The 20,367-nt window shown below is 50.9% G+C and overlaps 1 protein-coding gene across 1 annotated transcript; it reads right to left on the minus strand.

Annotated features, from left to right (window-relative positions):
• Window positions 1-9,886: 9,886 nt before the first annotated feature.
• On the minus strand, window positions 9,887-13,338 carry Krt36 (keratin 36). Its single transcript, XM_004655404.2, has 7 exons — window positions 12,880-13,338; window positions 12,154-12,236; window positions 11,719-11,875; window positions 11,071-11,232; window positions 10,843-10,968; window positions 10,445-10,665; window positions 9,887-10,076 (listed from the first exon to the last, which is right to left on the minus strand). The coding sequence occupies exons 1-7, from the start codon at window positions 13,336-13,338 to the stop codon at window positions 9,887-9,889; spliced, it is 1,398 nt and encodes a 465-aa protein (XP_004655461.2).
• Between the last annotated feature and the right edge of the window lie 7,029 nt (window positions 13,339-20,367).

The raw sequence follows: 20,367 nt of genomic DNA on the forward strand, positions 1-20,367 counted from the left end.
CTCCATGGTCGCTTCTTCTCTGCACACTGATGAGCTTTGAGTCACCCCAGTGGTCACCACCGTCTGCAAAGAGAAGCTTCTCTAACCAAAAATGAGAGCAGCATTAATATATGGGCATGTATTTAGAGGGCAGTTTGATGGGCATGACATATCCATTTACCTAGACAGCAGTAGTGGTTTTTTCCCTAGGGCTTGTGACCTCCCTTGATTACATTTTCAGTACCAGGCATGAATTCCCTCCCATGTCAATCCAGTCAGAAAACAGTTGGTTTCCCTCATAGCAGACATGCCACATTGCACCAGCTGGTATATTTGGCCTGGCTGGCCACTCCTAAAGCTTTCAGGGTCCACTACTGGTTAAGACCATTGGTGATTGGGTGGGGGGGGGGGAGCTGGATAGATGGCTTAGCAATTAAGGCGATTGCTCTCAAAGCCAAAGGACCTCGGTTTGATTCCCCAGGACCCACATAAGCCAGATGCACAAGGTGGCATATGCATCTGGAGTTCATTTGCAGTGGCAGGATGCCCTGGGGCACCCATTCTCTCTCTGTCTCTCTCTGTCTCTGTCTCTGTCTCTCTCTCTCTCTCTCTCTCTCTCTCTCCCTGTGTGTGTGTGTGTGTGTGTGTGTGTGTGTGTGTGTGTGTGTGTGTCAAGTAAATAAAATAAATAAATTTAAAAAATAAAAGTCGGGCTGGAGAGATGGCTTAGTGGTTAAGCGCTTGCCTGTGAAGCCTAAGGACCCCGGTTTGAGGCTCGATTCCCCAGGACCCACGTTAGCCAGATGCACAAGGGGGCGCACGCGTCTGGAGTTCATTTGCAGTGACTGGAGGCCCTGGCGTGCCCATTCTCTCTTTCTCTCTCTATTTGCCTCTTTCTCTCTCTGTCACTTTCAAATAAATAAAAATTAAAAAAATGAAATAAAAGTCCATTGATGATTTTTGTTTTGTTGGGGGGGGAATCTTTTTTCTTTCTTTTTTTTTTTTTTTTTCTTTTTCTTTTTTTGTCTTTTTCTTTTTCTCAAGATAAGGTCTCACTCTGGCCCAGGCTGACATGGAACTCACTCTGTAGTCTTGGGCTGGCCTCAAACCCACAGTGATTCTCCTACCTCTATATCCTGAGTGCTGACATTAAAGGCATAAGCCATCGTGCTTGGCCATTGATGACTTTTCTCCCTAACCGACTGCATATTTCTTTCTGACATCCTGACAGTCAACGATGTGGAAAGCTGCTTCCAGCTCAGTTCCTGCTTGATTTTTGAATGACATGCAACCCAAGAATGTGGGGTCTTAAACAATACTGTTGTAGTTTTAATGTAATATGAGGAACTTTTACTCCTAGACCAAATGGGACAGCCGGTCACCCTCAGTCCAGCAGAGCCTTGATACCCCCACTTTTACCAGGAAACCTGTTACATAACCGCTGCTCCACCCAAAAGTGATTAGAAGTCAGCTCCTGGGGCTCCTGCCCATGGTGACATGTAGAGTCATGGTCAAGGACAGCATGTGTTCTCAGCCCTGGGATAATAGAGAAGGCTTTCCTTCTGGTGGTCTCAGTGGGAGGGGGGAGGTAGGCGGTTGATTCACAGCTCTCCTCAGCAGGCACAAGGAGCTTGGCCCTCCAGGGGCTCATTTCTGCTCTGGCTCCTGCTGGCTGAGCCCCTGCCTAGAAAGCTCAGTAAAGTATCTGGTCAGTCCAATTTGCCAAGGAGGTAAGATCTGGAACAGGGGCTGGGGGACTGAGAGGGAGGGGAAGCAGCGTTGGAAATGGGGCTCATCAGGTGAGCCCCTGTAGACTAGCCTTGTGAGCTACCCTGCCATTGTTTGTTTTTAAGTAGGACTCACTGTAGCCCAGGCTGACCTAGAACTCACTTGGTAGCCCCAGGCCTCGAACTCATGGAAATCCTCCTTCTTCTACCTCCTGAGTGCTGGAATTAACTAGTTTGCTTACTCTTCTAGGGGTGCTCATTATCTCCCCATAAGGAGAAGGCCCATGAGTTGAGACCAGCCATGGGCCTGGCATGGTGCTCTGTCTCTGCCAGCCTAGAATCATTACCCCCCCCCCGAAAGCTGAAGAAATGGGGCCTCAGCAATGGAAGAGCTAGCTTAGCGCCCCCAGTTGGTGGCTAGCAAAAACTAGAACCTTGGGCTCAGGAAGTGGCTTAGTGGTTAAGTCATTTGCCTGAAAAACCCAAGGACCCCGGTTCGATTCCTCAGGACCCACATAAGCCAGATATACAAGGGGCACATGCGTCTGGAGTTGATTGTGCCCATTCTCTCTATATATGTGCCTCTTCCTCTCTCTCTCTGTCTCTCTCTCTCTGTCTCTCTCTCTCTCTCTCTCTCTCAAATAAATAAATAAAATATTTTAATAAAAAAAATAAGTAGATCCTTGTCTCCAGCTGCTGGATGTGACAGAGTCTATGGAGTTTATGGAAAACAGAAAGAATTGGGTGAGGTTCCACAAGGGGGTGGCCCCTGTCTTACAGCCCCAAAATCAGCAGTCCAACATCATGGTCACATCTGAGTCTGTGAGTTCAAATCTCAGCCACTTCTCTGAGTCTCCCTCTATTTCTTCTTCTGTAGAGTGGGAAGAAATAATTGTGCCCGCTCCCTGGGCTGCCTGATGTGGTGAGTGAGTTTGAAGCCTGTGAGGCACCTGCTTAGTGTAAGGGCTCATAGCGGCAGCTGCGGGGATTGCTGGTCCCTGTGTGAGCGCAACCTGGTCATGCCAAGAGAAGAGGGACAAACTGAGCACCCAGGCCACCATCCCAGAGGCCAAGTACATAGATTTGGAACCTCAGATATAGAGCTCCCACGAGTGCCTTTTCCATGCCCAGGGGACCCAGAATGACCACACACACACATACACACACACACACATACACATCTCCAGCATGTTCCTAGAGTCCAGCTGGCTGCCTCGGCCTCTGCTCCCTGGAGCACAGTGCCTCAGGGCAGAGGACAGAAGCTGAGCTGAGAACCTGGCTGTTGTTGCGTTTCCCACTCACACCTCCCGCTGAGCCACAGCCTCCTGGAGGTCTGCAGTTGTGCTGCGGTCTCAGGAAGGACCACACCAAAGCCACGGATCCCCAAGAGGTCACCGCGTGAAGGCCTGAGCAGCCCTGTGCTTTCTACACAGAACCAGAGGTCACACGGTTTCCCCCAGAAGGGCTTCACACCTGTGCTGTCCAGAAGAGGACCAAGTGCTGTCGACAGCTTTGAATGTTCTGACACATCCACCCCATTAATAATAAGGACAACAGGACCCGCCGTCACCCTGCCACCCACTGAGCATTCAGTATCTGCCAGGACCCATGCTCAGCCTTTCCATATATCCTACAAGAACCTCTTGAGATCAGCATCGCTAATAACCTCATTGACTAGAAGAGTAAACTGAGGCTCCCTATGTTTCTGACACCTGCCCGAGTTCACGTGGAGTGGCAGGGTTGGCAGAATTAGCCCTTGTTCAAGGTGTGTCATCTCCTTAAAGCCCCCCACACGCCCTGCAGCACAATGGGCAGAGAAGAGTGCCAACTTCCACAGAAAGACCCGGAGACTGGGTGATGAATGATGTACCCGAGGGCCACACAGGCTTCCCAGAAAGCCCACAACCCTTGCAGTCCTCACACCGACCCTGCTGCCTCGGGGGGTCCGCCCCAGCCATTCTTTCTCCTTGGAGCCTGCCCCCTCTCCTGCCCTGCTGGGCCTGCCTAACCCTTGGCACCCACTAATAGAGAATCCCTTGGCCCTCTATTAACTGATATCCTCTGACAGACAGATTCCAGCCCCATGTCCTCAAGGAGCTGAGAACAGACTGCCTTGGAGGGTAACCTCGTGCTTCTTTTGAAACCTCGGGACTATCAAGCCCAGTCCTTGGCTTCTAGATGTTTCAGAACAAGAGAGTCTTTGCCCACAGTAACTTAAGGAAAAGTTTTGAGCAAAAGGGAGCACAGAGAGAAGGGGAAGGGAAAGGAAGAAAGAAAAACGGACAGAGAAGGGAGAGAAACTCAGTCCTTCCACTATGCCCGCTCTGAGAGATAAGGAGATGGGAATGGAGTCGCTTGCCCAAGCAAGCCAGGTCCTCACCAGAGAACAAAAGCCATCTACTCGAAGGAGACAGGGCCCAAGAGCCAACTTAGTGCTAAAGCTGTGGCTGAAAATCCCAATAAGATGTTTTTTAGATAATTTGATTAAAGAAAAACAGATAAGGGCTGGAGAGATGGCTTAGCGGTTAAGCGCTTGCTTGTGAAGCCTAAGGACCCTGGTTCAAGGCTCAATTCTCCAGGTCCGACGTTAGCCAGATGCACAAGGGGGCGCACGCGTCTGGAGTTCGTTTGCAGTGGCTGGAAGCCCTGGCGCGCCCATTCTCTCTCTCCCTCTATCTGTCTTTCTCTCTCTGTCTTTCTCTCTATGTCTGTCACTCTCAAATAACTAAATAAAAAATGAACAAAAAATATTAAAAAAAAAAAAACAGATAAGCCATGTTTTAAATTCTGTGATGTACTCTACAAATGGTTCTGGCCTGTTTTCATTCTTTCTTATTATTTTTTTCTTCTTTATTACTTGTGTGCACATATGTATAGTTTGTTGTTTGTATGTGTGTATGGCCACATACATGCTACCGTATACATGTGGGGCTCAGAGAACAACTTTGGGGTGTTGCTGCCTGCCACTTGGAAGGCCGGTCTAGCTGGCCCCATGAGCTTTGAGATCCTCCTAGCTCTATTTTCTATTGCTATATGGATCACAGATGTGTGCACCACCTTGCATCCAGCTCTACATGGGTGCTAGGATTTGCACTCTGATCTGCAGGCTGTGGAACAAGCACCTTTAGCCACTGAGTCATCTTCTCAGCCCCCATCATTCTTTTTAAAAGAACAAAATGAGCCAGGCGTGGTGGCGCACACCTTTAATCCTTTAATCCCAACACTCAGGAAGCAGAGGTAGGAGGGTCACTGTGAGTCCGAGGCCACCCTGAAACTGCATAGTGAGCTCCAGGTCAGCCTGGGCTCTACCTCGAAAAATAAAAAAATAAAAGAACAAAATAGTTACCTAGAACTCATCAGCAGGGTCTGACATTGCTTAGTGTGCGTTCTAAGAGCCTTCCTCCTGGGACCTCTGCCTTCTTGGTCCGTAGAACATGCCATGGGTACACTCAGCCATTAAAATGCCCTCTGCCCTCCTTCCTCCCTTTTCTGTCCAACCTCGAAGGTTTCCATCAAATTCAAATCTGCTCTAAAGCTTTCCTTGGTCACCCTAACTCTAAGCACTCTCTCTCCTTCCTCAGAGCATGAAGCCTCGCCCCATGATGCCTTCTGCCATATCTGGAGCTGGTCATGGGAGTGAGGGGGAAGCGGGGGGACTCTACCCTTGGATGTTGGCTCCATGGTGCCTACTTGTGGTCCACTGTTGAGCCAACTGCTTCCACCACCACCAACCCACTCCCCCCTCACCGCCGTTCCTCCCTCCTGAGGCCTGGAGTTAGTCACCACAGGATTTGCTAGACACAGGGGGTGGGAGAGACATACACGTATTACCTTCGCGTTTCTTTTTCTTTTCTTTTTGTTTTTGAGGCAAACCCAACAGACCGGCCTGTTTGTACGCTAGATAGTGAACGAGAGAGAAAGAACTGGCACACCAGATGTGGTGGTTTGATTCAGGTGTCCCCATAAACTTAGGAGTTCTGGGTGCTAGGTTCTCCAGCTGATGAGAGTTGGAAATTAAAGCCTCCTGGAGGCACTGTATTGTTGGGGGCAGGCTTATGAGTTAGACAGTTTCCCCATGCCAGTGTTTGGCACACTGTCCTGTTGCTATTGTCCACCTTATGTTGGCTAGGGGGTGATGTCCACCCTCTGCTCATGCCATCGTTTTCCCCTGCCATCGTGGAGCTTCCCCTTGAGCCTGTAAGCCAAAATAAACCTCTTTTCTCCCAGCAGCTGCTCTTGGTTGGGTGATTTCTACCAGCAATGCAAACCTGACTGCAACAATAAAATTGGTACCGAGCAGTGAGGTCAATTGCTGTTAGACACCTGACTGTGCGGCTTTGGCCTTTTGGAGCTGATTTTCAAGAGGAATGTGGGAGGATTTGAAACCCTTGCCTAAGAGACCCCTTGCAGTGCTGTAAGTACAGCTTGATGGACTATTCTGGTCAGAGTTGAAAGACCTGAATGCAGTGAGAACTATGGACTGTGAGGTTTGGCTTGTGAGGGTGAGAAAGAGCTTTGCCTGGACTGGGCTAGAAGTGGTTTGTGTGAGAAACTTGGCTGTTATGCCTGTGCAGTGTTGCAGTGTGTAGAAACAGACTGGTGTGTACAGAGAGATACGGCACAGAAAGAAATCTTTAGGTTGAAACTGCTGCCTGTTCAGCTGTAATTGAGAGATTACAACCATTGAGATTGGTCCTGCATTGAGACAACAGAAACAAAAAATGTAGACTCTTTTGAAGGGGCCTGAATGCTCAAGGAGTGTCCTTTTCTTTAAAGTTCTTTAAAGTCTGCTTTATTCCCCAATGGATTAACAAATTGGCACCCTACCTGGTATTATGGAGTATAAGAAATGCCAGAAAGAGAGGGTCATTGAGTTTGCAACTTAGTCTGTGTTTTGGAAATGGCCATGGGCAGTGTGAAACAGGTTTGCTGGATGTCTGCATGGAGACCAAATGGAATCATGAAGATGAACCATGGGTTGCAATAGAGATGCAATGGAGATGCTGGGACCACGAGATGGCTACCAAGGAGAGCTGCCAGCCCCAGATGAAATTTTCCAGGACTGTGAGTAGCCTAGCTAGAGGGGTGGAATTGGAACTCCAGAGACTTGTTGCTGGTTAGAATTATTGAACTTGGAGACTTGTCACTGGCTAGAGTTCTTGCACTTGGAGTTACAGAGTTTGATGTTTTCCTTGGTTGTCTTAAATCTTGTATTGGCTAAATATTTCTTTGCTATGCCTAATGCCACCTTTTGGAGTGTGAATGTTTATTCTGTGCCATTATGGGTTTTGGGGGAGTCTTTTGGTATTACAGCTCAGTAAAAAGATCTTGGACCATGGGGATATATGGACACCATTGGAATTGATTTTTAAAAAAACTATGGGGACTTTTAAAGTTATGAAAACATTGCATTTTATATCATGTATGCTTATCAGTTTATGGGGGCCAGGGGTGGAATGTGTTGGTTTGATTCAGTTGTCCCCCACAAATTTAGGTGATCTGGATGCTAAGTTCCCCAGCTGATAACAATGGAAAATTAAAGCCTCCTGGAGGCAGTATATTGTTGGGGGTGGGCTTATGGGTATTATAGTCAGCTTTCCCATGCCAGTATTTGGTACACTCTCCTGTCACTATTGTCCACCTTATGTTGGCCAGGGCATGATGTCTGCCCTCTGCTCATGCCATTGTTTTCCCCTGCCATCATAGAGCTTCCCCTCGAGTCAGTAAACCAAACCACAAGCTGCTGTTGGTCGGGTGATTTCTGCCGACATTGTGAACCTGACTGCAACACCAGGGTCTCAGCCACTGCAGTCGAACTCCAGACGTGTGTGCCCGCTTGTGTGCATGTGCGAGCAGCCACATGGTCTGTGTTTCTAATAGCTTGGCAAGGCGGTGGAAGCTTCCTCCCAAACAGAATCCTCAGTCCACCCCCTGATCCTTAACTGTTTCCACACAGGAGTGTGTTGCTGTCTGTGCCTGCCTAGCCTCCCCTCCCACCCCCTAAGCCATGGACCAGAACTAGGGGCACAGACCTCAGGCCACAAGGCAGGAACAGAGCAGAAGGGAAAGGGCAAGGCAAGGGTCGGGAGCACGTGAACCTGCCTTCTGTCCAAAGCTGTGTGCGTTCTCCTTGAGCAGAGTAATGAGAGCCACTGCCCATCTTCAAGGAGGCCACTGACAGCACCTCTCACCCCCAGCATCCTGCTAGGCATAAAGCAAAAAGCTTGGCTCACCAAGCAGCACTTCCTATTTCCATCTTCCCAAATTTATCTATATCTTTTGATAATTTCATACATGAACCTAGTGCATTTTGATCACACTCATCCCCATTACCCTCTTATCCCCCTCCCACTGAACCCCTTCTTCTTTCCAACTAGTCCCTTCCTGTGCGTGTGCGTGTGTGTACCTCACAGAGTTTAGGGTTGCTGGCGTGAGCGTGGGTAGGTTATTTAACAGAGCACCCCTACCACAATCACTAATTACCAGCAACGCCTCAAGGAGAGGCAGGAGCCTCATGGGCCCCTCCCCCAGCCGTAGCAGCAAGCTGACGGACACAGTCGTGGTGCGCCTTATGCAGGTAACCAAGGCTGCTACTGGCCCGTGTGTGCAATGGTTATGTCATGCTCAGCAGACAGGGTTCCACAGCGCTCCTCCCCATCCTCCAGCTCCAGCCATCTGCCCATTCCCTCTTCCACAGTGTTCTCTGAGCCTCGAAGAGGGGTGATATAGATGCCCTGTTTAGGGCTACGTGCTCCAAAGTTACCTATTCTCAGGCACTTCGACCAGTTATGGGATGCCTGACATTTATTAACACCAACTGTGACGGCCACCGCATTTTGAATACACACTGTCCCATCAGGGCTCTCAGAAACCCATTTCATAGATGGAACTTCTGAACTTTACAAAGAAACTCACTGGACGTGCCTGGGCTCACAGGGCAGAGCAGCAGAGCAGGCCCAGCCTGGAGGCGTCCCTTCTGCCTGTGTGTCTCTTCTCCTGAGGTCTAAGGGGACTTCGCTGCACCTCCAGCTTGTCCAGCCAGAGATTACAGGTTCAAGTGAGGACTGGGTCAAGTAAGAACCCAGAGGCAGAGGCAGACTTGCTAGGCAATGGCCAGGTCTCTGCCACTTGCCACCCACTGTTGTGTTGTAGCCCAGGGCAAGTCACTGACCTCTCCAGGCCTATGTTCTCAGCTGAAGAATGAGTCGAGTGACAAAGGAACCAGCGTGGAACCCTCAGACGGGACCTGCTTCTGTGGTCATTAGCATATACCAGGTCTGCCCCAGTCAAGCCCCAAACCCAGGCCTGCACGGCTCAGCCAGTAGAATCCAGGCCCCCTGAACACGTGGCACGCCGCGTTCTGGCTCTCCCCTCTCCACAGTCCGGGGCTGGGCCCCACCACACTGTCCCGGCCACCCTTCGCTCCCTGGTCCTCTGTGTTGGGACTGTGGATTTGCGTAGCCCTCTGCTCTCACTGCCCCTCGCCACCTCCACTCCCCTCCCTTGGGGGCAGCTGGCTCAGGAAGATTGCCTGGCGCTCAGCCCTCTCTAGGTGGCTCTGAGACTCACTTCTCCTGAACTGTCCCCAGTGTCAGGCAGCAGAGAGAAAAGGGTCTGGGCAAAAGAAGAGAAGGTGGAAAGAAAGAGAGAGAATCGCACAGTACCTCCAGAACTGCCCAGGAGGCCTGTCAGGGGAGCCTTTATCTCTTCTCAGGCCACCCTAGGGCGGGTGCCCACAGGCAGGACCAAACTGAAAACTGTGGCCAGCACCCACCCAGATGTGGCGGGTCAGTGTCCATTCTGGTCGGCCAAGACTGCAGGCATCCCCACTGTTTTAAATCACTGCTACTTGCTGCCTCTCGGAGCCAGAGAAAACGGACCTGAAACCAAACCCAGAAACTTAACTGCAACACGACCATGCAAGAATCAATAGAATGAGCCAGGGCCAGGCTTGCTATGCCAACAGAACACTTTATTGGGTACGTTTCCAAGGGAACCTAGGTTTGCATGGTGCAAAAAGCACAGTTAAGACCAGAAACACAGAAGAAGACCTTCAGTAGAAAAACCTGCCAAGCAAGGAGGGAAGCACCCTCAGGGAAGCATCAGGTCACTTAGCAGCCAGGAGCCTCTGGGGCACCCTTGTTTCCTGGGGCTCAGGCCTGGCTGGAAGCTGGTCACGGCTAGCGGGGCAGCACGTGCTCCCGGGAGGAGATGACTTTCCCATCTCTGATCTCCTCAGTGATGGTGCGGATCTGGGTGCTGACTTGGGGGGCCGGGGTGCAGGGCCCAGCTGGGTTGCAGGACCCGGAGGGAGCATAAGAAACTCTCATGGTAGGTTTGCATTCCGTGGCACAAGGATGGGCAGGAAGCCTGGGGAAATAAAATCACACCAGGTAACATTTGACACTGGAGCACTGAAGTGAGATTTAGGGGATCATGTGAGCCAGGTTGTGATGGCAATGAATGGTGGTCTCAAAATAGTTGAATCCCTCTGAAATCCCAAGAGAAGGGGGGGATAGGGATGCAGAAGAGACCGGGAACTCCCAACCAAAAAGATGATTCAAAGAACCTGTTGTGCATTGGGTTGGCATGACCCCCTGGGCATTATTAGCAAAGCCCAGGACCAGAGGGCACCCCCCCACACACTTCATCTTTGCAACAACCAGTGTTCCCTAGGCCTTGAGAATTGAGTCCAGCCCTTTCCCCAGTCCAGCCCTCGGAGACCCACGGCCACTCACTTGCAGTCTTCCCCCTCCAGCAGGCGGCGGTAGGTGGCAATCTCGGACTCCAGCCGGGCCTTCACGTCCAGCAGCACCTGGTACTCATGGTTCTGCCGCTCCAGGTCACAGCGGATGTCGGCCAGCTGGGACTCCACGTTGGTGATCATGCACTGCATCTGGGCCAGCTGGGAGCTGTAGCGGGCCTCCGTCTCGGCCAGGGTGGATTCCAGGGAATTCCGCTGCAATAGAGAAGACTAGCTGTCGCGGGGAAGGCATCCCGCCTCAAACAACCACTGCCCCGGTGCCTGCATATGGCTGTGGTGGGATGCCCCGCAGTAGCAGGCATGCTGAGACCGGTGGGCCCGGGGAGCCAGCCCTGAGCCTTGGTCGAAGTTGCTCAGGCGGAAGTCACGCACCATGCTCTGCTGCGCCTGCAGCTCGATCTCCAGGGCGTTGACGTTGCGTCGCAGCTCGATGATCTCCGTCTGGCAGCACTGCAGCTGCTCGGAGCTGGACACCACCTGCTGGTTCAGCTCCTCGGTCTGCCGTGCACAAGGGGGAGAGACACAGTCAGACCCAGTGCCACTCCTTTTTACAGGGACCCCATCCCCGGAGCCCGTGGCCCCAGGCTGCCCCAGCCCCACCTGGGTGTTGAACCAGGCCTCCACGTCTCTGCGGTTATTCTCCACCAGGGCCTCATACTGGCATCTCATGTCATCCAATATCTTGTTGAGGTCCACTGGGGGAGCGGCATCCACCTCCACGTTCAGTCGGTCCCCGAGTTGGCTGCGGAGTGCATTGACTTCCTGCAATGGAGGACGCAAGACAGTGTTAAGGATGGGGAAAGGACGCTGAATCGAGGGTTCAGTGATCTGAGTTCGAAGGCTCCTTTTTTGTTGCGTGTTGGGGGCCACTGGACAAGATTCCTGATTTCTCTCCATCCTGTGGCTCTTACGTTCTTTCCACCTCCTTCCTCTTCGCTGTGTCGTGAACCTTGGAAGGGATAATACAGACGTCCATCTGGCACTGAGCACTCGATAGTCACTTATCCTCAGAGCTGTGAGGAGTTTTGAGTGTCCCTAGAGATAACTAGTGTCCTGGGCAGCAGTGTGGGCTGTATTCCACTTGGCATACTTACGCCTTCATCTTCTCTTTAAAAAGATATCTCGGGGTTATTATGAGGGTGAAATGAGATGCAGTGTTTCAGTGACTTCCTGGCAAATAGTGAAAGGTCTGGCACGGCTTCCCCAGCTGGAGGGGAGCTGTCGGGAGTCGGGTAGCAGCAGCCTCACCTCCTCATGGCTCCTCTTGAGACACAGCAGCTCCTCCTTCAGGGACTCCACCTGCGCCTCCAGGTCAGCCTTGCACAGGGTCAGCTCATCCAGGATCCTGCGCAGGCCGTTGATGTCGGCCTCCACCAGCTGCCGCAGGGACAGCTCCGTCTCGTACCTGTGACCACAGAGCCCTGCCAAGACCGCAGCAGGGGAAGCCAGGCCCAGGCAAGGAGGATCCTGGGTCCTGCTGCCCAGCTTAACTTGGGGGTCAGGAGTACAGTGGCTCTTTCCCTTGTCCCAGCAGGGATCCAAAGTCTGTGCCACATCTTCCCATTTATAACTGTATCTGGCCTCGTTCCCACGTCTCCAGCTTCCGAAGGCAGGGACAGAGTTTGATACAGCAAAACTCACCTAATTGGCAGGGGAGGGCGGGGAGGGATGAGGGACACTCACTTGGTCCGGAAGTCATCAGCAGCCAGCTTGGCATTGTCGATTTGCAAGACCAGCCTGGCATTCTCAGACTTGGTCAACAGGATCTGATTTAAAAAAGAGAGAAAGAGAGAGACTTCTCATGAGCTGGGGAAGGCGCAGCAATGTGAGGAACATAGGAAGGGGAAGTCCAGCTCACAGAGGGCACAGTGCCTCTGAGTCTAGGCAGCAACTTCAAGGGTCCTGCCCAGGCACATAGGCATCAGTGGCCATCGGTCCTGGCATCTCAAGCCTCCAAGGTGATCCAGTGGGACATACCAAGGCAAGGCAGACCTGAGTTCAGGTTCTAAACCCAACACGCAAGCTGTGTGATCTTGGGTTGGCTTTCAAACCCCTCAAAATTCAACCTCCTTACTTGCTGGATGGGAGCAGTAATACCCGCGTCTCCCAGATGAGGAATATATAAGACGCTGGGTAGGAAAGTGTGAGGCACAGGGAGGTTCCTAATAGAGATCTGGAGCAGGCTCCTTCCCTCCCTAAGCTGAGATAGTCAGGGGGGAAGTGGCACGTCTCGCAGTAGACTACATGTGAGACACCAAAAGAGACGCCTTGGTCTCCAGGAAACCAAGACCCTAGAGAGCAAAACTAATTCACTGTAAGTTACAGTCCCATCTGGGTGGGTTTGGGGATGAGAAAGGCCCCTCCCAAGGACTGGGCTGCTCAACTGGAGAGAAGCCCGGTCCCTGTCACCTTCTGCTGGAAGTCCTCGATGGTCTTGAAGTAGGACTGGTAGTCGGGGCAGACGTATGGGATCTGACACTCATACCACTCCCGGATGCGCTGCTCCAGCTCGGCGTTCTCCCTCTCCAGCTGCCGGACCTTCTCCAGGTAGCTGGCCAGGCGGTCGTTCAGGACCTGCATGGTCTCCTTCTCGCTGCCGTTGAAGGCGCCCTCGGAGAACCAGCCTCCATTCCCACCAAAGCCAGAGGAGGGGTACCCAGAAAACAGGTAGGAGCCAGGCAAGCAGCTCCCAAAGCCGGAGAGGCCCGTCCTGAAGGTCGACATGGAACCCCCAGTGCCAACCAAGCCAGAGGCCTTACAGGAGCCCATGGTGTGGATGGAGGACATCCGAGAGAAGCTGCCTGTGGACCCACAGAGGCCCCTGGTGGACCCAGTGGAGAAGGCCGGAGTGCAGAGCTGGGTGGTCATGATGCTGGCGGGGAAGGTTGCAGCTTAGCCAGGAGCTCTGGTTCTGGGCTCTGCAGGCATCTCTGGAGTATTTATACACACTTTCCACGGGGTGTTGGCGTGTTCCACATCTTTAGCTCTTGGGAAAGCCTTTTCCTATCCCAGAAATAATTTCATCAGAATGTCATTTTTGCCACCCATCCAGAATTCCTTTCCTCGTTAAAAAAAAAAAAAAATTATTCAATTTGGTTTGCTAAGTAAGGACTCTCAGCTGCTGTCATTTCCTAAATTTTATTGCCTCTTCAAAGAGTCTTTGCCCCAGATCCCATAAATTGGGAGTGGCTTTACACATGACATTTGGTTCCTGACCTTACCTGCCTGCCTTCCCCTGAGGAGTCAGATCTGTCAGCATGTCACCCCCATCTTCACAGCTGCTCACCCAATCTGTATCTGGGCCACTGGGGCTGTGAACAGAGGGCAAAGAGAACTAAATGGCATGGCGCACCTGTTGTTTTCGAGCCTATGGCTCTTTCATTTACACCTCATAACAACCCCGGGGAGGTGGATGATGGTACCACTGAGCATGCAGAGCCTCACTGGTTTAAAATATGTGCTTGACAGGGCTGGAGAGATGTCCCAATGCTTAGGGTATTTGCCTGCAAAGCCTAACAATCCAGGTTTGATTCCCCAGTACCCACATAAAGCCAGATGCACAAAGTGGTGCATATGTCTAGAGTTTGTTTTCAGTGGCTAGAGACCCTGTCACCCTCATTCTCATTCTCATTCTCTCTCTCTCTCTCTCTCTCTCTCTCTCTCTCTCTCTCTCTCTCAAATGAATAAATAAAATATGTGCTCAACAATCCGGAAGTGAGTGGCAGAGACTGGATCTGAAACCAGGGCTTTCAGACCCCAGATATTATGCCCACGCGCCACGGCTTCTGCGCACAGCCAAGGTCACATCAACATACCCAGAATTGGAACAGGAGAACAACACTGAAATCGTCCCTCGGTTGACCATTTGGTCTATGACACGGAGCATGCCCCTTCTCTGGGATCCTCAGTGGCTTCGTGGGAATAAAGATCATTGCCTGTCCTACCGACTTCACTCAGATACGAAGAGGATGAAACAAAACAGTTGTAAACGTGTTTGGAAAACCACTGAGTAGTGAACAAGAGCTGGCTGGGCTAAAAAGTCACTGATGATGGTGAAGGGTGGGGCCAGCAAAGGATCATGGGTGCAAGCACTCCGATGGGCTGGCTGAGGTCTCTGTGCCCACTGAGCACGGTCTAGGGACGGTGGCAGGGAGGGAGTCCCACAGCCACGCTCTCAGATGGTCCTCGAGCTCATCGTTGTGGAGTCGCCTGCCACTGGGAAATCCACCTGCTCAGAGTCAAAGGTGGGGGCCGGAAGGCAGTGTCCCCTGTGGTCCTCATCTTTCAGAACCCAGTCTTCTCAGACCTCTCCGGCCCCTGAACAGGTCACAGAGGTGGCCAGTGGTAGAGAAGGAATAAAAAGAAGAAAACCAAACCAAGCCAGGCGTGGTGGCACACGCCTTTAACCCCAGCACTTGGGAGGCAAAGGTAGGAGGAACGCCATGGGTTCGAGGCCATCCTGAGAATACAGAGTGAATTCCAGGTCAGCCTGGGCCAGAGTGAGACCCTACCTCAAAGAAGAAGAAGAAGAAGGACAAGGAGAAGGAGAAGGAAGAAAACAAAATGCTGTCAGTTAGGCAAGCCAAGAGAGAAGAGACCCTGAGAGTTAAGGACCTAAGATAAATGCCGTCCTGCCTCCCGGAAACCCAGGCTTTCCCAGGACTTGGGAAACCGGAGGGCTCTTCTCTCATAGATGTGCTCTGCAAAGCTGGCGTTTATGGAAGCATTTATGTGCTTCTGAAGTTGTAATTTCCAACCTCTTAAAGCACTTTATAAGCTTCTCTCTGCAATTACTCAAGGAGGAGGATTGTCTGTGGAGAACACACCTCCCACGGTATGATGGGCACCTACACGGGTGCCCTAGATCTGCTGGTAATGGTCTCTTCAGGGACCACTCCATGCAGTACTTCTCAGGACACAGAGAAGGGGTATCAACCACTCCCCCCTCCACACACACACACACACACACACACACACACACTCCAGAGGCTCAGCTGCCCAGCAATGGCTTCTTCCCAGCTTCCTGCCTCGGGGCTCTCTAGCAGGGTTTAGGATTTGCCATCACAGAGCTTCTCAAGCAAGCAGTGCTGACAGACACTGGGCTGGGAAATCCTGGGCTGTCCAGGGATGTCCTGCGCCTTGGAAAGGTTTGGCAGTTATTCATGGATTTCACTTCCTACTGCCCGGGACAGCACCTACTTGTCCCAGTTATGTTGATCAAACATGTCTGCAGACATGGCCAATGCTAGCTGGCCAGGGAAGGAGAGCAAAACTGTTCCCAGCTGACAACCCCAGGTCAGAGACTGGCACTGTCACCCTACCTTCTCAAAGCGTCTCACTTTGTCTCTAGGATAACCACCACACTCTGTTGTGTCTATTAGGTCCATCTAGGCAGATCCTTAACACTCCCAAGCCCCAGTTATTGACAACACAGAGTTTTTTGGTTTTTTTTTAATTTTTTATTTATTTATTTGAAAGTGACAGACACAGAGAGAAAGACAGATAGAGGGAGAGAGAGAGAATGGGCGCGCCAGGGCTTCCAGCCTCTGCAAACGAACTCCAGACGCGTGCGCCCCCTTGTGCATCTGGCTAACGTGGGACCTGGGGAACCGAGCCTCGAACCGGGGTCCTTAGGCTTCACAGGCAAGCGCTTAACCGCTAAGCCATCTCTCCAGCCCAACACAGAGTTTTTATCCTACAAAATGGACCAGAAGGTGTCCCTTATCAAGGTGTCCTTTACACGGCTCTTCTCTGTGTAGGGATCCCTGTTTGGTGGACTTCTGAAATTAATGTTTCATCTTTTTTCTTTTTTCTTTTTTTTTTTTTTTTTTACTTTTCGAGATAGGATGTTGCTGTGGCCCAGGCTGACCTGGAATTTACTCTGTAATCTCAGGGTGGCCTCAACTCTCGCCAATCCTCCCACCTTTGCCTCCCGAGTGCTGAGATTAAAAGCGTATGCCACCGTGCTCGGCTGTTTCATCTCTTTCAATCTCTTCTCAGTTCCTCTCAGGGCAGCTGGATAAGCTGATAGGTGTCTTCTCTCCCGCGTTCTTGTCCCTCTGGCCTGTGCATCAGAAGGGTCGCCACAGGCCACAGAGGTGCCTCCGGGGTTGTGGCGATTGCACTGTGCTCCTCGTGACAAGTTATCAAGGGAGATGGTGTTCCAACATCCTTCAGGGCCCTGCCTTATCTCTGTTGTAACCTGCTTGGCCACCTCATGGAGGGGCCTGTGGTGGGCACTCACCAGAGGAATTCCTCTGCCCCCCCCCATCTCAGCACCCTGTGCCATCTCAGGATGAGACCCAGAGCAACAAATGTTTGATTTCGGTCACAGAAGAGAACCAGCTCACAGACCAGCCATCTCTTGGCACCACTAATGACAGCAATCCCTCTCAGGGTAGTGCAGGCCTGGAGGACATCCAGTGTCCAGGGTTGAATCAATCAGGAGTGGGTACATATTTCTCAGATTTTACCTCAAAATAGGGATCCTGTTCTGAAAACATCCTTTCTAACATCAGTCCAAAGTGGTTAACGCATCTGCCTGCTGAGTCTAACAACCCAGGTTTGATTCCCCAGTACCCACATAAAGCCAGATCCACAAAGTGGAGCATGCATCTGGAGTTCGTTCACAGTGACTAGAGGTCCTGGCACACCAATTCTCTCTCCATTGCCCCTCTCTCTCTTTCACTCCCCTGCCCCTTGCAAATAAATAAGCAAACTGCTTCCAAAACCTATGTAATAGGAAACAATGTCAAATGCATTTTCCAGAGCACCAATCAATCGCCCGTCCTGGTGTGACAAGATACTGGGTTCATAGCCTAACCTGACCATCCAAGAAACCTGTACTGCTCAAAGAGCCACCGGCTAGCATCGCATGCACACTGCAGCATTCTTCTTGGCCAGAATTCTGTGTCTAGACTCTGACCCTTATTTTAGAAGCTCCTTGGGCCCAGGGTAGCAATTAGAGTGCTCAGAGGATGCTGTGTCCACCATGAGCCCAGCACTGGGGGCAGAGAGAGGAGAGGACATGCAGCTATAGGAACAGCAAAGACTTGGGCTTTTCCCAAACCTATCCCAGAATCTCATCGAGTCTAAGATCCACTGGCAACTTCTTTGTTAGGAAGAAGTCCCCACTTTCAGATACGCTTCCACCTGGAAGGAAGAGTCCTGCCCAAGACACCAATCCCGAATCGTCTTCCACCCACTCCTGGTACAGAGTATACCAGAGTGCCCACCAAACTGCCCTCTAAGTATTTATGGTTACAGCCATACATTAATGCTACTCTCACTTTTGTTAGAGAAGCTTCTCTTTTCAGATGGTGGTGACCACTGGGGAAATTCAAAATTCATCAAAGTGCTGAGAAGTGACAGCAAAGTGTTTAGCATTAAAAGACATCTCTAGGGCTGGAGAGATGGCTTAGCTGTTAAACGCTTGCCTGTGAAGCCTAAGGACCCCGGTTCGAGGCTCAGTTCCCCAGGTCCCATGTTAGCCAGATGCACAAGGGGGCACACGCCTCTGGAGTTCGTTTGCAGAGGCTGGAAGCCCTGGCGCGCCCATTCTCTCTGTCTCCCTCTATCTGTCTTTCTCTCTGTGTCTGTCGCTCTCAAATAAATAAATAAATAAATAATTAAAAAAAAAAAAAAGACATCTCTATCATACCCTCCAAGGCTCAGGGACTGCTGTGGAAGAGTGGCTAAAAGAATGTAAAAGCCAGGGGCTGGAGATATGGCTTAGCAGTTAAGGCATTTGCCTGCAAAGCCAAAGGATCCCGGTTTGATTCCCCAGGACCCCCGTAAGCCAGATGCACAAGGGGGCGCACGCATGTGTCTGGAATTCATTTGCAGTGGCTGGAGGCCCTGGAACACCCATTCTCTCCCCCACCCTCTCTCTCTCTCTTTCTCTCTGTCAAATAAATAAAATATATTAAAAGAATGTAAAAGCCAAAAGCTTTGGAATGCTATCTTCCAGGTACAACGTAGCCATTGCATTCATGACCTTACCATGTCTACACCCACACCAAGACCTGCGGAATATGAGGAAGAAATGGACATCAAAATAGATCAGGCACTAGTTGGAAAGAAGGAGTTCAACGGAAGGAGCATACAGGGGAGGGGACAGTGAAACATGATGGGAGGGGATAATTAGCAGGGTACATTGAGTATAGGTATGGAGGTTGTCAATAAAAAGTTTTTCAGGCTTTTATCTTAAAAAGTGAGTGCTAATTTTATTAAACTTTCCGTCATACAAACTTCATTAATTAATTAATTTTTTAGAAAAACGAATGCAAGGATGATATATTCAGTATATTCAGGGTATATTCTGTCACAATGTGTCCAGGAAAGACATAGGTTCTCCCATCAGGATCTCTCCCTGCCTCTCAAGACTTTGATCACAATGTATAAGCCACCACCACTATCAAGAGACGACCCCCCCCCAAAGGCAACAAGGAAAGCAGACCATACAGCAACCCACAGGGCAGAGAGACCACTACAATGACATTGAAGAAGACCAGTGGCCACCTCTCTCTTCCAGCAGTCTGCTGGCTCAGGCTTTATCCTTATAGCTTTCTCAGATTGTCTGCCCCAACCTTGAGGTCCACACTCAGGTCATAGAGAATTTCCCACCATACAAGGTACCTGAGAAAAGCAATCCTATGTCCCAGCCTCCTCAGACCCTACCCAGGACACTGAAGCACCCACAACTGATTCTCATCTCCCCTGCACAATTGCTTTGCTCTTGTAACAAAGAATGTGTTCAAATGCAAATCGCCTGGGGTCTCTGGTGCCTCCCTGCAGAAGCTCAGGTACCATATACCCTACATTCATTACTACGTCCATGGCTCCTGCCAAATCGGCCACAGGCTGATGTCAGATTCTAGTACAGACATGCAAAAACAGGTCTGCAGGGTTCAGGAAAGCATTGTGGGGAGGAAAAAAAAAATGCTTACAATTAAGACATTTCTAACCACCCACTTAAGTGTTCCAAAGGGTCCAGCAAAGGTCTTGCAGACTTTGATGGCAAAAGATTCATTCACAGACCAGGGAAGGACAGAGTTGTCAGCTTCAGCAAAACAAAAATACATCCAATATTTGGAATATATTTACAATGAAAAGTTACTGCTATCTGCAAAACTCAAGCCTGCTGGGCATCCTGTGTGACAGAGGGGAGCCTGTCACTGTTTGAGAGCCTTGGTCCAGCAAGACACTGCTGCCCTGGCCTCCTCCCTGCAGCCTGCTGCTGTGACTCGCTGATACTGGGGCAAATCCACGAGGATCCTCTTAGAAAATCATCATTTGGGTCCCTTAGGCCTGTGGTCTCTGCAGCTGACATTTCTGCCTCTCTAGGCCCAGTAAATGGAACTCAAGAGATGCAGTGGTTAAGTTATCCTCCCTCAGGTTCTGGCCACCTCAGTGACAGTCCACCCCAATCCCAGCTGCTCTCAGCAGTGTGACTCAGTCCTTCCTGGGCAGGATCTGCAAATCTCACTCTCTCTACTCTGCTTCCAACTTCTCCAAAACGTGTGTCTGTCTCTGACTGCCATTAGACCAAACCAGGCTCAGACCAATCCAAATACACGAAATAATCCAGAAGGTCACTCCCTGCTGCCCTCCCCCCCCCACCACATACAGGGGTATTAGGAGGGTTGATGAGGGTTACCATGGCCCTGAACTTTGGCCCCTCTCAAAACTCTAGGAGCTCAATAAAGCTAATGGGTGTCAAGCTCCCCAACACTTGAACCCTTAACTGGGTATACCTCACCCTGGTTAAACCTTGAACCTCTCACTTTACCAGGCCAAAGATCTCATCTTACCCAAAATACAGAAGCATTGATTTTTCTTCCTGGTGGTGACTTTAAGGCCACCACCCAGGGTTTTGAGAGTCTGCTCCAAGTGGCT

The sequence above is a fragment of the Jaculus jaculus genome, chromosome 9 (assembly GCF_020740685.1).
Source record: "Jaculus jaculus isolate mJacJac1 chromosome 9, mJacJac1.mat.Y.cur, whole genome shotgun sequence".
NCBI classification, from domain to species: domain Eukaryota; kingdom Metazoa; phylum Chordata; class Mammalia; order Rodentia; family Dipodidae; genus Jaculus; species Jaculus jaculus.